Genomic DNA, 15,059 nt, shown 5'->3' with positions numbered 1-15,059 from the left:
CCTGGCTACCTTTGGTCAGGGCCATCTTGGACAAAGAATGTTTAAGCTCAAGGACACAGTCACTTACAAAGATCATTTACTCAAGCTATTGAGGGACCATGATTTGCAATTAGTAGAGGGAGTGCCCATGCTCACAAAATTACAGAGCCCGGAAGTTTTGAAGTATAGGATGTCACAAGCTTAAAACTACAGTAAGACTTTTGGGTTACCCTGTAAAAAACTACGACAAAATGAGAGCAAAAAATATTTCCTGAAACAAACAATTTCATTCCATTCAAATGCTCATGTGTAACTCCTTCTGTAAAGGAACCAACTACTTAATTCTTCTGTAGAGTGAGTCATCCTACCCTAATTTTTCTGTTTAATAGAGTAAGAAATTTGTTTACAAGATTTTCTTATAGTATCCTAACACTTTTTTTTTTAAACCCTCACCTTCCATCTTAGAATCAATACTGTGTATTGGTTCTAAGGCAGAAGAGTGGTAAGGGCTAGGCAATGGGGGTCAAGTGACTTGCCCAGGGTCACATAGCTAGGAAGTGTCTGAGGCCAGATTTGAATCCAGGATCTACCATCTCTGGACCTGGCTATCCTAACACTTTTGCTCTTATAACACAATGGTATAACCTGTTATTGTTCAGTCATTTTTGTGTGATATCTAACTCTTCAAGACCCATTAAGGGTTTTCTTGGCAAAAACACTGGAGTGATTTTCCATTTCCTTCTCCAGGTCATTTTACAGATGAGGAAACTGAGGCAAAGAGCATTAAATGACTTGTCCAGAGTCACACAGGTAGTGTCTGAGATATTTGAACTCACTTATCTTCCACTGTGCCATATAGCTGCCACTCAGGGAGCATCCTACATAATGAAAAATTTTAAATTTGTGAACTGGGAAAAAAGTGGAAGCCTCCAAATGATCAATACTTATGAAGACTCCCTTTGTTAAACATACATATTAGGAGCATAGATTTGAGCTGGAAAGGCTCATTGAGTTCAATCTCCTCATTTTACAGGTGAAGAAACAGACACCTAGAAAAGTCAGTGACTTGCCCAAGATCTCAAAGGCAGCCTAGGGTTTTAACTTTGATTCTTTGACTCCATAGACAATATTCATCCCACTCTTCCAGGGATCTGTAACCCTGGAAGGATATGTAGATAGATTTTAATAAGTGAGAAAACTGGGATGGTAAATTAAAAAAAATATTTTCACTAACCTCTAAATGAAATTGAGCATTTCCTTCAATTATGAATGTAGATAACCAACATTATTCTGAGAAGGGCTGGTATTGATTTCAGCATATTGCCAAAGGAGTTTGTGAAACAAAAAAGGTTGCAGTGGGGCAGGTAGGTAGCACAGTGGATAGAGTGCCAGGATTGGAGTCAAGGAGGACTTGAGTTTAAATCTGGCCTCAGACACTTCCTAACTGTGTGACAGAAAGTAAGGGTTTAAAAAAAAAAGACGTCTCAGATACTATGCTGCATTGGGAATGTTGCATCTCATTTACTCAGCTGGGACTCTTCTAACATTTTCCAAGACCTCTGTGGACTCTTTCTATTTTCTTCAGTGCTTTGAGATCCCATTAACATCGGGCACTTACTCTAACCTGCCTAAAGAGCCAGGTCTGGAAACTTTCTATTTCTCACACTTGGAAATGCCCCCTTCAGACGGCCTGAAAAGATACAGCATCAGCTGTGAGAAAGAGGAGGCCAGAGAATTTAACAGCCAAAGGTGTTTTCTTAGACACCTACTAGCTGACATTGGAGCCTCGATTTTGGCGGTGGCCAAGCCTTTCAGAGGGAATGGAGTTACGGGTTGTGTCAAACTCTATATTTAGGAAGAACAACTGTAAGCAATGACAGGAATTCTCTTTTAACACTTTACATCCAAACGGAGTTCTCCTCCAGCCCGGAGTGGCTCTCAGTGCCGGCTGGGACACAAAGCTTTTGAGTTATTTCAGCCACACCAAGAGAACCAGAAAGAGGCTCCCCGCTTACTGAAGACACCGGCTCCTTCCTAACCTCCTGGAAGCTTTGTGCTCGCTCACCTGACTGCTCGGATTTTTTTTTTCCTCTTAAGCACTAAATAAATAAATAAAGCAGGTAAGCTTAAGGAGTTGGCTGTGGAAACTGGGTTTTCTTCTGGGGGAATTCCTTCATAACTGACTTTGAAGTGGTTACACCTTTCACAGTCTCCTCTGCTTGTTGGCAGGGAGTAGAGGCAGCTATTGTATGCAAATTGATTGTACAGTACAAAGGTTGTTTTTTTTGTTTTATTTTTTAAGTTTGTTTGGCTCCAAAGAGATGCTGAGCTGAAAGCTATTCTCCGACCCAGTAAAACAAACATCGCTCCCCAAAAGTATTGGAATAAGATAAGAGTGTCCTGCAAACCTGCCGTTAATTTGAGACGTATTAAAGTTAGCAGGCTGCTGCAAACAGATTTCAGTCTCATTTCTAGGAGGCTAGGATGCTTAATCAGGAGTGTGGTGATTTGAGAAAAATGGACAGCAGTGTTGCTTTTATTTGACTACGATGCAAAGTAGCGGCCATGTGTTGTTACACATTTTCAAGTTCAGAAGGGTTTTGAATGTTTTGCCTCCTCTCCTGAATGCCAGGCTCTGTATAAGTGGCACAACCCCCGTCCAAATCTGCCACACACAAATCGGGGCTCTAAAGCCCCTGTTTGTGACCCGGTTGTTGGAAGAGTGCGCATCTATATGCAGTAGAGGTCAGGGAGTAGCATTTACTGCCTGTTCTTTTCCTTTTCTTTTCCTTTTTTTTCCTGTTGGCATTAAATTATGAAACATGGAGAGAGGACAAGAGTATCTTTTCTCTCTCCCTCTCTTCTTCCCTCAGTGTATTTAAGGCAAATTGGAGTCGGTCAGTCCAGACAGCTGCACATCTTTCTACACCCTTCTCGGGAATTATATTTAGCTGCCAGGAAGAAGCTAATTCCCTGAGGGTTTTAGATTTACCTCTATATTTGACCTTTTACTAAAAATCTCTCCAAAACATTGGCTCATTTCCTTCTAAGTCTTTCTAATATAATTAGCAAAGATTCACCTGAATGATATGATTTTACTAGGAAGTAAAAAAAAAGTTTGATTTAAAGATGGAACATTAAATACCTCCCACTTGAAACACAGGGCTCACACTATTTTCAGTTTATATGACTAAGAATAAAGTCCATAAAACAGTTAATGCTAAGGTGTGGAGTAGCCAACAGACAGACTTCATTTTTTTTTTCATCCTAAGTTGGGAAGGTATCCAGTTCCATAAGTTGTTTCTGAAAGTCAAAATCAATAGATACCTTTTTGGTTTTACAGTTTCCAGATTTTAGCAGTGTACTAAGAGTGAGGGGAATATATCAGATTATGCTTCAAAGAACAGGGACCCAACTTGACCTAGAGAACATCATAAGAGCTTGGGACATGGCATGAGTAAATCTGTCTGTGGTGTAGCTTTGGAAAATGGTTGGAAAAATGTGGTAGAAAGATGAAGCCGCATTCAGTACAGTAATGGAAGTGAACTGAGGGACAGGGAAGCAGCCAGGAAATATTGTCTATTTTTACTCATTGGTCTGCTTTTGCCCTGATTTCTCTGAAAGTAAATGAGGACAGCAGGAACAGCTGCCTAAGAGATTTACACAAATGTGTCATTCGTGTACCTTTCCTCTTAGGAGCTAGAGTTGGGATCTGACCAACTTCCTGTAGACATTCAGTACGTCTCAAGGTATGTGTCATAGAGAGATCTGTATTTTGATCTGAACTACGTATCAGGTGTGACCCTTCCCACAATAGGCATTTTAATGCTCAGAGCTACACAGAAAGAGAAGGTAAGACATTGGCAGAGATAGAAGATTTAGGAGATGCTAATACAGACCAAAACAAAGTGTTAGTTTGGACCATAAAATGAAAAAAAAATTGTAAAAAACAATTCCATGGTTTTTTAGAAGCTGGAAATTTTCACTTTTTAAAGGAGTTGTTATAGAGTCAAACGAAACCATACTGTTTGCTAAAATTGAAAGCAGGTTTAGGGATCATTTCATGCAATTAAATCTCTTCATTTTAGAGATGAGAAAATTGGGGAACAGGGAACTGCAGTAACTCATGCAAGGCAGAACTGTAACTTAAATGCAGGTGATCTGATGCCCAATTCAGGGGTCTTTCTTTTCTTGCATACTTACTCTCATCTAGACAATAAAGTTATTGTCTATGTATGTATCTATTGTCTACTCTTTCTCTCTGTCTTTCTGTCTCTGTTTCTCTCTCTCTCTCTCTTTGTCTCTTTCTGGCTCTGTTTTTCCCCCTCACTCTTCATATGGTGCAGGTCTGTGATTGCATCTCTGTGAAGAACTTCCTGGATGGAAATATCTGCTATCGATGCAGACAAATAAATGACTTGTCCATAACTGTACCTGTGTTATAGAGCAGCCAAATGACTTGTTTATGTCAATATAGCTAGCTTGCCAGAGTCAGAACTTGAGCTTAGTTCTTTTTTACTTCATACTCAGTTCTTGTAATCTGAAAATCAGTCTAGTAAAACGTGAATAGGACCATTACTAGTTTGGGCAGCTAAGTGGTGTAGTAGATAGAGCTCTGGGACTGGAGTTAGGAAAACTCATCTTCTGGAGTTCAAATCTGGCCTCAGACATTTACTAGCCAGGTGACCTTGGGTAAGTCGTTTAACCCTGTTTGACTCAGTTTTCTCATCTGTAAAATACTCTAGCATCTTTGCCAAATGGGGTCATGGAGAGTTGGACATGATTGAAAATGCATATCACCAACTTGGCCACTGGTGATCAAACTTTTGGACACAATCATTTATACAAAGTTTATCTATTACACCATGCTGCCTCATAACTTTTATTCAAGACATAAACTTTTACTATTAGTAATATGATAATAATAATAAAACTGGGGTTTATCTAGTGCTTTAAGGTTTACAAAGCCCTTTACAAATGTTATCTTTTTTGATCCTCACCACAATCTTGGAAGGTAGGTATTACTATTATTTCCATTTTACAGATTGAGGCAGACAGTAGTTAAATAACTTTCACAGAATCACATGGCTGTGAAATATCTGAGGTGGAACTTTAACTCCTGTTCTAGTTCTTTATTCATTGGGCCACTTAGTTGCCTTTAATATTTAGTTTCATGTTCTAATTTATTCTAAAATAATATATAATACTTTCAAATGTGTTTTTGGAGTATGGTCTTTTAAAAAATTGTTTAATTTCTAATTTCCACTAGAAAGACAGTACGCTATTCTGAATACATTTAATATCCATTAGGGGATTGTGGATCTGTATGACTTTAAATAGCTTTTGAATATAAAGTATTAAAACATCACAGCACTATACTTTTCTTTTGAGAATTCCATTGCGTGTCCTAGATTCAATAATCAGCATCATCAAAGATGTAGATTCCCCTTAGTTCCTAGTATACTCCTACCAACCTCCAAATTATTATATATATTTTGTATCTGTCTATCTATCTATCTATCTATCTATCTATCTATCTATCTATCTATCTATCTATCTATCTACCTACCTACCTATCTATCTATCATCTATCTATCTATCTATCTATCTATCTATCTATCTATCTATCTATCCATCCATCTCTCTGTCTGTTTCTAAATTTACTTCTCTGTGTATGTTTCCCTGATATAAAGTGAATTCCTTGGAAGCAGGGACAATTTTGTTTTGTATTTTCAGCACCTAACATGCTGCTTGGCCCATGGTAAGCACATTTAATGAGTACTTGATTTAAATTCAAATAGAAAATGCAAGAGTAGTGATAATCAGTCAAGCTATATACAATATAGCAAGCACATTCTCAAATCTTTTGGTTTACCATTATTTTTAAAATTAAGAGTGGGCCAACAGAAAAAAAGGCAAAAAGGCAATGTACTACTAAAGAAGGTTGTATCTATTCCACACTCATCCATTGGAAAAGGTTTTTTGTCTTCATAACATCAGACACCTGCAGTTTTTAGGGGAAAACGATTAACATTTCCTCTTTTGATTGTTTTGTTTCATGTAGACACATTACAATATAAACCTGTTTCACAAATCCTTTTATACTTTATCTTACTTCCCACAGTGTTCACAGGTGTCAATATCAATTCTGATAAAATTTTTCCATTACTAGCTACAGATAAGACCAAAGAATCACTTAGTGTTTGCATTTATAATTATTTTGAATGTTATTAAGATAGTGTGAGCTTTGACTGTTAGGCAGTGAGACACTCTAAAATTGGACCTACCTAGGGTTCCATCACTGAAATTTATGCCAAGGCACTGAAATTTTGACATGGAGAAAAATTTTAACACATGAACTTCCTCTGAGGCAGCATAGGAACTATGCATAGTTAGTAATCGTTTAGAACCTAGTTAGCAAAAATTACTACTTTAACGTGGAATCTACTAGATCACATTATTAATAATACCTGTCAGCCACCATTTTAACTACTTTTCTCTTCTACTCAATTGACTTTGTCTAACTCCTTTAAAATAGATTTTTGATATCTTTGGTTATTAGATTTTTCCCTTGTATTGCTCCCTCCCTAACCCCACTAGTCTTGTAACAAAGTTTTTTTTTTAAAGAAAAGGAAAATAGAAAAAATTCAATTAAAATGATCAATAAATTAAAAAAAGAAAATTCATCCACAAACTTTAGAGGCAATGTCCTGTACCTATGGACTCTCTACTGCTTTCTCCCCACTCCCATCTCTGTAAAGGACCAAGTAAGGTGTTTTCTAGCTCTTATTCTTTACACTGTTGCAACATTCATTTTTAATTGTTTTACAGTTCCTTCATTTGTTGCAGTCAATGTGTATATTGTTTTTCTGAATCTGCTTTGGATCAATTACTTCACTTTGGATCAATATATGTGTCCTTTCATGCTGTTCTGTATTCTTCATGTTTATTTATTATTTTTCTTTTGGCAGGGTAGTTTTCCATTACGTTTATGTGCCGCAATTTGTCAAGTCATTTACCTAATCAGTAGGAATCTTCTTTGTTTCCAATTCTTTTCTATAACAAAATATGCTATTGTAAACATTTTGGCATATATGAGACCTTTCTTTCTGTCAATGAGCTTGGGTATGGACTTTTTTTGTGCATAATTCCAAATTTCTTTCCAGAATGGTGGTACTAAATCATAACTCCCCCCAACAATGTATTAGTATATTGTCTTTCTACAATCCCTCCACCATTGACTAGTCTTATCTTTTATCATTTTTGGCAATCATCTTAATTACTCCTTGTACTATTTTTATTCCATGATCTTTGTCAAGGTTGATTTGAGGACCCTTACATAGAGTTCAAAATTATGAATTAGTTTTGACCAGAATGGTCTGTTTCAAAAAATTCTGCTTTTAAAAAGTTTAATTTTAGGGAATTCCAAATATTATTTTGGTATTGTGCAGAAAAAAATTAATGAATAGAATACTAACGTTTTAACTGCTTTTGTTGACAACACAAAGAAGAAACAATTACTATAGGCTAATAGATTCCAATTTACTATTTAGGTCAGAAGACAAGTTTTTCCTTCTATCCCTTAGATTGAGAAAAACAGAAAGGACAAACTTCTCATTGATACAATACAATAGGCAAAGATTTCTTGACCAGGAGGCCCTCAAACTCAGATTTCTTACATTTAGATAATTACTTGCATCTCTTTATTAACTTTTAAAAATTAATTTAAAATAATTTACTGATGACCTTTATTTGTTATGCCACAATCCCCCCAATAATCCTTCCCTTTTACATTCTTCCCTTGTAATAAAGAAAAATAGCTAAGCAGAAACAACTTAGATAGCAACCACATATTTTTATATGTGACATGAATTAACTCTTTTAGTCATTCCTTTTATCTCCACTGAGAGGAGTATGTTTCACTTTCTGTCCTCTGGACCCAAGACTAATCATTGCATGCAGTCCGAGTTCAGAGTCCTGTTAGTGTTGTTTTTATTTATAGCAGTTGTTATAAGGGTATTAATCTAGTAGGTAATAAACTGGTTGTAATAATGGTCTAGGCTAGAGGGAAATTAAGGCAGAGGTAAGGTTGTAATAGGGAATAAGGCAGGTAAAGGACTAAAGGTGAATAGTGGATAAGGTTTGTGGATCCCTAAGGCAGTAAAGTGGATAAGGAAGGTACAATGGTGAAGATGGTAAATTGAGGTGGTAGGAGAAGTAAGGGAATGACTGAATTTAGGGAATATAAATATGGAGGTATAAGGAGTTGCAAGAGAGAGGATGAAGTATTTTAGGCAGGCAGCTGCAGCCTGGGAGACACAGACTGGGACACAGGTTTAAGACAGAGACACTACAGGGAAACAGACTGAGCCATTCGAGTAGGAAGGGAACTTCTACAGACAAAGGTTAGGGCCAGACAAGAATGGTTTGAAACTGACTAGAGGGCTTTCTAGTCAGTTTCTCAGGTTCACAAAGGAAGAGTCCAGAGGAAGTATTGAGATTACACTTCCTCCAAAATGGATGCCTCCAATTCCCTTCAGGACCCAGAGACAATATTATTCCTTTCTCCCCTTCTCCCTCTCTTATCAATCAACTAATGAACTAGCCAAAGGTTTGATTAAGTGATAAACAGGGTTTATTGAGTTTAGGGTTGATTGGAAGGGATACAAGGTAACTCTAATAGCCGCCTAGATAAAGCTTCAGGTGGGGAAGGGAGACAGGAATGTGAGACTGAGAAAGGACCTGCCTAACTCAGCCTGAGAGGTTTTGTAGCCTATAGGGTTAGGAAAGTTGGACACTATGATTTAAGAGATAATTTGTAACAAGGGTAAGCCCTATTTTATTATGGAGAAACTAAATCTACCAAGTTTGAAAGTTACCACCCAAATCCACCTTCCTTTCAAAAATTCATAGACATTCAGGAAGGGAAAATAATGTTTGGGAATAGGGGAGGTTAGGGAGATCCAAAGGACATAGTTAAGCTAACAAATTTTAAGAGAAAAGCTGCATAATATAGGCCAGGTTTTCAGTCCAAAGATAGAGTCTCCAGGGTCAACTGTCTAACCTCAGGATTCTAAACCCTTTTCAACTGTCAGAAACTCTGCACTAAGGCTTTGCAGGGTTAATATGCACCCTTTTGCACTACACAGTGTAGTCTTTGTATGTATATTGTCTTCCTGATTCTGCTTTCTTCTTTCTGTATCAGTTGATACAAATCTTCCTAAGTTTCTCTGAATTCCTCATACCAGCCATTTCCTAAAGTTCAATACTGCTTCATTACATGCAGATGTCAGAGTTTGTTCAGTCAGTTTCCAATATATTGGTATCTACTTTGTTTTCAGGTTTTTGCTGAATCAAAAAGTGTTGATGTGACTATTTTAGTAAATGATATTTTTTTTTTCTCTATCCTTGACTTCTTTGGGGCATATGTGGGATTACAGACTCAATGATTACTAACTATTTAGTGACTTCTCACATGATTACAAATTGTTTTCCAGAACAGTTGGACCAAGTTAGAATAGTTCATATTTATACTCACTGCTTGGGTTCAGGGGAGAGGGAAGAGGAGGTAAGATACTCACAAAGGACTCAAACTCTGAACTCCAGCAGAGCCAGATTCAGTTTGGTTTATCTCCATTGCATAAACTCAAGGAAAAGCTCTTAAATAGAACTTCATAGTCAGGATTTTCCCGAAAGGGGATTAACAGGGTATGTTCTAAAGAGGTATTCACTCACTTTATAAAATTCAGTATAGGTATTGAACAACCATTTATTTTTTCTACCACAAAAGAAATGCTTAAAACACAAAATTATAAACATGCATTAACAATCACTTAAACTATAACTTATTGCCTTTATCATACTCTCATGAAGTAAGAAAGGCTCCCAGGAGACTTGTGGGACTGCTAGCAGATTTAGTCTGCACTATTTGAAAAAAATCAAAAGTCCAGTTCTTTTGGCTAGCAGAGCATGGCTCATCCCCCTTGTAGTGGTCATCTTCTCCTCCAAGAAAGTTATATATGATCGGGTTTCTCTTCCCACTGGACAACTCCCATCCAGTTCAAACCTCTGGATCTCTTAGAATCATGAGGTATCACTGAGGCAGGAAATAGCTCTCTCTTAGGATTGTTGTTGGGTGACTTTTCCATAGGTAAAGAAACATTAAGCAGGAGATGGAACCAAGAATGTGAGATCCAGACTTAGGCAAGAACATGTTCTCACTAGTCAGTGAACGGCCATCATTGCTCTGCTGAAAAGGGGGAGGGAAGAAAAGTACCTTTCCCACATCCTTCCTTCAGGAAGTCCAAAGGAAAGTTTGCAGAACCTCAAGGAACAACTTGAAGGTGAACAAGAGAGAGAGAGAGGCAGAGCTTGTCCTCTCCTCTTAAAGCTTCTGGAGTGGGTGGATTTTCCTAGATCAGTCAAGAACTGGTTTTGGTCCTTTGTGTCATGAGTACAAGGAGACTAACTAGGAGTCCTTGGCCATGAGGATCCTTTATCAAAGGACCAGAGCACATGACATTCACCAAAGGGACCAGGGCTCAGGCTTACTCATATACATGCTCCAAGAGATAGCTCCCAATACACATAAAATAAATAAATTCAGAAAATGTTTCCAAACTCTACTATGAGCAAGGCTACAAAAAAATGCTAGGGATACAAAATGAAAATCCAAATCTTATCTCTATTGTGTACTGTCTATATAACTTTGAACAAGTCACTTCTATCTGGGTTTGAGGTTCCTCATCTATTAAATGGAGAGACTGGGTGAGATGACCTCTGATATCCCTTTCAGCCCTAGAGCTATAGTCTCCTTATGATCCTATGATGTCAACAAGAATTTGTTAACAGCCTACTATGAGTAAGACACTGAGATTACAAAGATAAAAAGACAGCCTCTAATCTCAAAGTGCTTACAATTTAAGGAAGAAGAAATAAACATGGACACAAACCAGTTGACCATAAATTAGAAGGTGATCAATATGACAAGGAATATTAGAAAGAGTGCAGGCTGTGAAATAAGAAAATCTATTGGGTAAATATCATCTCTGCCCTTTACTAACTGTGTGACCTTGGGCATCTCTAAGGGTCTACAAATGAGGTAGTTGAACTAGATGACTTGAAGGGCTCTTTCTGGCCCTAAATCCTGTATGCAGGAAAAGTTCATCAAAGACAAGAAAAGAATCAGAGGAGGGACTTGGGGTATTGGGGAAGATTTCTTGCAGAAAGTAGCACTTGAGCTGGGATTTAAAGGAGGACTTCAACCACTAGAGATTGAGATTAATTCATTTGGTTTCATAGCAGTTCTTTGTGGCAGTTGGGGCCAGCATTATTAACCTCATTTTACAGATGAAGAAACAGACTCCAAAAGGAAGATGACTTTCCCCAAATGACACAATTATTTTTTGATTTATTTTAGAAAAGGCATATACTCAACTGTCATGGCAAGGAAACTAGTTATCAAGCATTTGATTCCAAAACCTAGAGTATATTTTCTCACAAATACATGCACAGTCTCTGGGGGGGAAAGTTAACATAGACAAAGTACAGTGGGATTAAGGCATGGCATGGTGAGAATGCATGTAGCATAGGCAACTCACAGCTCTTGATGAGTTGAACTTTGATGTCCTCCCCTTCTCCAGAGGAACCTCATGAATTTTGCCACAGGATGGGATATCAATGACGCTCCATTGTCCATCTGGGCTGACTTTTGTTTTTAAATATTATTTTATTTTAATAACAAATTTCCACATAATTTTTTCAAGGTTACATGATTCATGTTGTCTCCCTCCCTTTTTCTCTCCCCCCCTCTCTGGTTGACAAGCAATTCAATCTGGATTATACATGCATTATCATGCAAAACATATTTCCATATTATTCATTTTTAAGTGAATAATCTCATAAAACCAAAATCCCAAATCATATACTCAAATAAACGAGTGTTAAATCATATGTTTTCATTTGCATTCCTACTCCAACAGTTCTTTCTCTGGAGGTGAATATCATCCTTTTTCATAAGTTCCTCATTAATTGTCCTGAATCATTGTATTGCTGAGGGTAGCAAAGTCTATCACATTTGATCGTCACACAATATTTCAGTTACTGTGTACAATGTTCTCCTGGTTCTGCCTATTCCACTCTGCATTGATTCACATAGGTCAGTGGTTCCCAAACTTTTTTGGCCTACCGCCCCCTTTCCAGAAAAAATATTACTTAGCCCCCTGGAAATTAATTTTTCTAAAAATTTAATAGCAATTAATAGGAAAGATAAATGCACCTGTAGCCATCACCACTTCCCTGGATTGCTGCAGCACCCACCAGGGGGCAGTGGTGCCCACTTTGGGAATCACTCACATAGGTCTTTCCAGCTCTTTCTGAAACCATCCTGCTCATCATTCCTTATAGCACAATAGTATACAACCACCATCATATGCCAGTTTGTTCAGTCATTCCTTAACTGAAGAACATCCCATTAGTTTCTAATTTTTTGTTGGGCTGACTTCTTGCAGGGCATAGCATTTCTGTTGTATGGGCAGCTCAGTTCTTAAAGGGGAGGCTGGATGGCCAATCTCTGTTCCAAGTAGGTCACTTGGCTGCTGAGCTGGTTTCTCTAGCCTTGGCTGTTGCTTCACTGAACCTGGTGGGTTCCTCTGCTATTAGGTTCTTCTCAGGGGGTGTGCTCGATAGCTCAATCCTTTGGATCCCATAAGTTCACTCTTTGATGGATTATTGCAATCTTTATCTCTTCTAGACTCTAGCTTGATTAGAGGTTACAGTGCTCTTTTTAGCCTGGTATTACAGTGTTCTTTTAGCAAAGGTGGAGACCATTAGCCTAGAATTGGCAGAAGCCTTTTCCTAGAATCTTCTAAGCAGAAGGTAGGAAAGTGATAACTTCTCCTGTTTGATATTTCTTCTTGATTCAGAGGCATCTACCTGAAGTGAGAGACTTTGCCTTTACCTATTTTTAAATTAAAAAAAATTTCAATTAGCAAGCATTTATTTTTTTCTCCTCTTTCCCTGCCCACCCCCTCTCCAAATATCATAATCATTAAGGACATAAGTAGATTCTGAACCCATCTCACTGCAAACTCAGTGCTCTTTCCTGACACCCTGTGGACTAGAATGAAAAAAGTCATGAACAAAGGAAGATCTCAGAGATCTGAACAAATAATGTAACAATATTCAATTAAATTGAGATGCTACATGGTATATATAGTAAGAAAGGCCTGAGTTTAACAATTTGGCATTGGGCAATTGCTAGCTGTATGACTCTAAGCAAGTCACAATTTTTAATTTCAATTTTATCATTTTAAAATGGAGATTATCATACTTGTACTACCCACATCACAGGATTATAAGGGCAATGCTTTATAAACCTTGAATGATATACAAATATGAGATTAACGACATATTCTTTAAGACTATGATTTCTTGTTAAAAAGAGAAACAATGCTTATCAAAGTCCCAAATGAATCAGCCAACATTTGTGAGCTTCTTGGTTTCTTTATCTATAAAATTAAGGCTTTAGACTGGATGATCTCTAGGATATCTTCTGGTACTAAAGCCCATGAGTTCCTGTGTATAATGAATGAGGTATTGTATTAAATACTCTGGTAAATACAAAGAAATAAATAAGATATAGGGTTTAGCCCTCAAGGAGATTTCAATCCAGTAGATGAAATGAGACTCACAAAATTCAAAAATACATAAGCATTTTCTTTTCTTTTCTTTTCTTTTCTTTTTTTAAGCCCTTGGTTTTTAAGGCCAAAGAGTGATAAGGGTTAGGCAATGGGAAATTAAAGTGACTTGTCCCAGGTCATACAGCTAGGAAGTATCTGAGGCTGGACTTGAAACCAAGGACCTCCTATCTCCAGGAATGGTTTTCTATCTACTCAGTTACCTACCTCCTCCCACACAAACAATTTCTTAAGTGGGCAAGTCACTTAACCTCCCTGATCTCAGATTCTTCATCTATAAAATCAGGGGGTCAGACTAGAAGGCTTTTGAGGTCCCTTCCAATTCTAGATCTACAATACCATTATGATCTTTTGATCCCAAATAAGTATTTATTGAGCCCTTATTATGTGCAAGGTTTTGTGTTATACATTGGGGATACAGAGATAAAATGGCAAAACCCTCAAAGACCTCACAATCTAACGGGTAGGTGGGTAAGAGTATAAGTCAAAATTAATAATCCAGGGCTGCACAAGAACATCAAAGAGATGGTTTAAACAGAAAGTACTAGAGAAGTTGAGTTTCCCTAGGTCACTTCCTTCATCTACAAAGTCTAGCTTTAAATGGAAAGCTTGCCACAGTGATGGATAATAATGGAGAGTCAATGTCCATGATGGTTTTTCTTTACTCCCCTCATATGGGTGGGATGGGGGAAGGAGATGATAGCACCTTTTGAGTTTCTGATTGCCTCTCATTAACATTAGGTGCAAGGGATATCATCATTTCTTCCTATGAATGATTTATCAGGAAAGCTCAGGTGTTCCCTCTCTCTTAGGTATTTGAAAGGAGGATAGCTAAGTAACACTGAAAACTGAGACTGAAAGGATATATGGCTAGTGAAATGGATGACTGTTTGAGTAGAATCATGAGTTAAATTCTAATTTATCAAGGCGGAGAATCTGAATGCTTCAGGCTCTAACATTTTCTTACTTGTTTTTCAGGGATAAGACTTCCTGAATATGTCGAAACAGCCAGCTTCCAACGTCAGGGCCATTCAGGTAAGCAAAATTCTATTTTTTCTAACAATTATTGATCTATAATTTGTTTGTTTGATAAAGCATTTTCCTTTTTGGTTTGTTTTGTTCATTGCAGTGGGCCTAGTTGATCATTAACTCCAACAAGAAAAGTTCTCTTGGGGTTATATGCAAGAGTAAAGAATAAGAAGCTTTTTTATTTAACTCTTCTAAAACAAAAACAAAGATTTATGAACTAAGAATTTAAATTCTTTCTTCCTCTAAACACTGATTAAAAAAATAAAGGTCTATCAGGTGAAAGGAAATGATACATCCAATTACATGTTTCTCTGTGGTCAAACTTATTGGTTGATCTGGGCTACAAGTACTACT

The 15,059-nt window shown here is 37.4% G+C and overlaps 1 protein-coding gene across 2 annotated transcripts in view; it reads left to right on the top strand.

Annotated features, from left to right (window-relative positions):
• Positions 1 to 1,875: 1,875 nt before the first annotated feature.
• The window catches only part of SMPX (small muscle protein X-linked), a 99,784-nt gene continuing 86,600 nt past the window's right edge, over positions 1,876 to 15,059 (top strand). Inside the window, exons 1-2 of one of the 2 annotated variants that reach the window (XM_044670138.1) lie at positions 1,876 to 2,099; positions 14,655 to 14,711. In XM_044670138.1, coding sequence (XP_044526073.1) covers positions 14,673 to 14,711 — 39 coding nt within the window. In that variant the 5' untranslated portion in view covers positions 1,876 to 2,099; positions 14,655 to 14,672. Of the gene's footprint in view, positions 2,100 to 3,673; positions 3,729 to 14,654; positions 14,712 to 15,059 lie in introns of those variants that run through there. The other variant, XM_044670139.1, reaches the window with a different exon arrangement.

This window comes from Gracilinanus agilis, chromosome 3, assembly GCF_016433145.1.
Source record: "Gracilinanus agilis isolate LMUSP501 chromosome 3, AgileGrace, whole genome shotgun sequence".
NCBI classification, from domain to species: domain Eukaryota; kingdom Metazoa; phylum Chordata; class Mammalia; order Didelphimorphia; family Didelphidae; genus Gracilinanus; species Gracilinanus agilis.
This window is presented reverse-complemented; position numbering and strand designations above follow the sequence as displayed.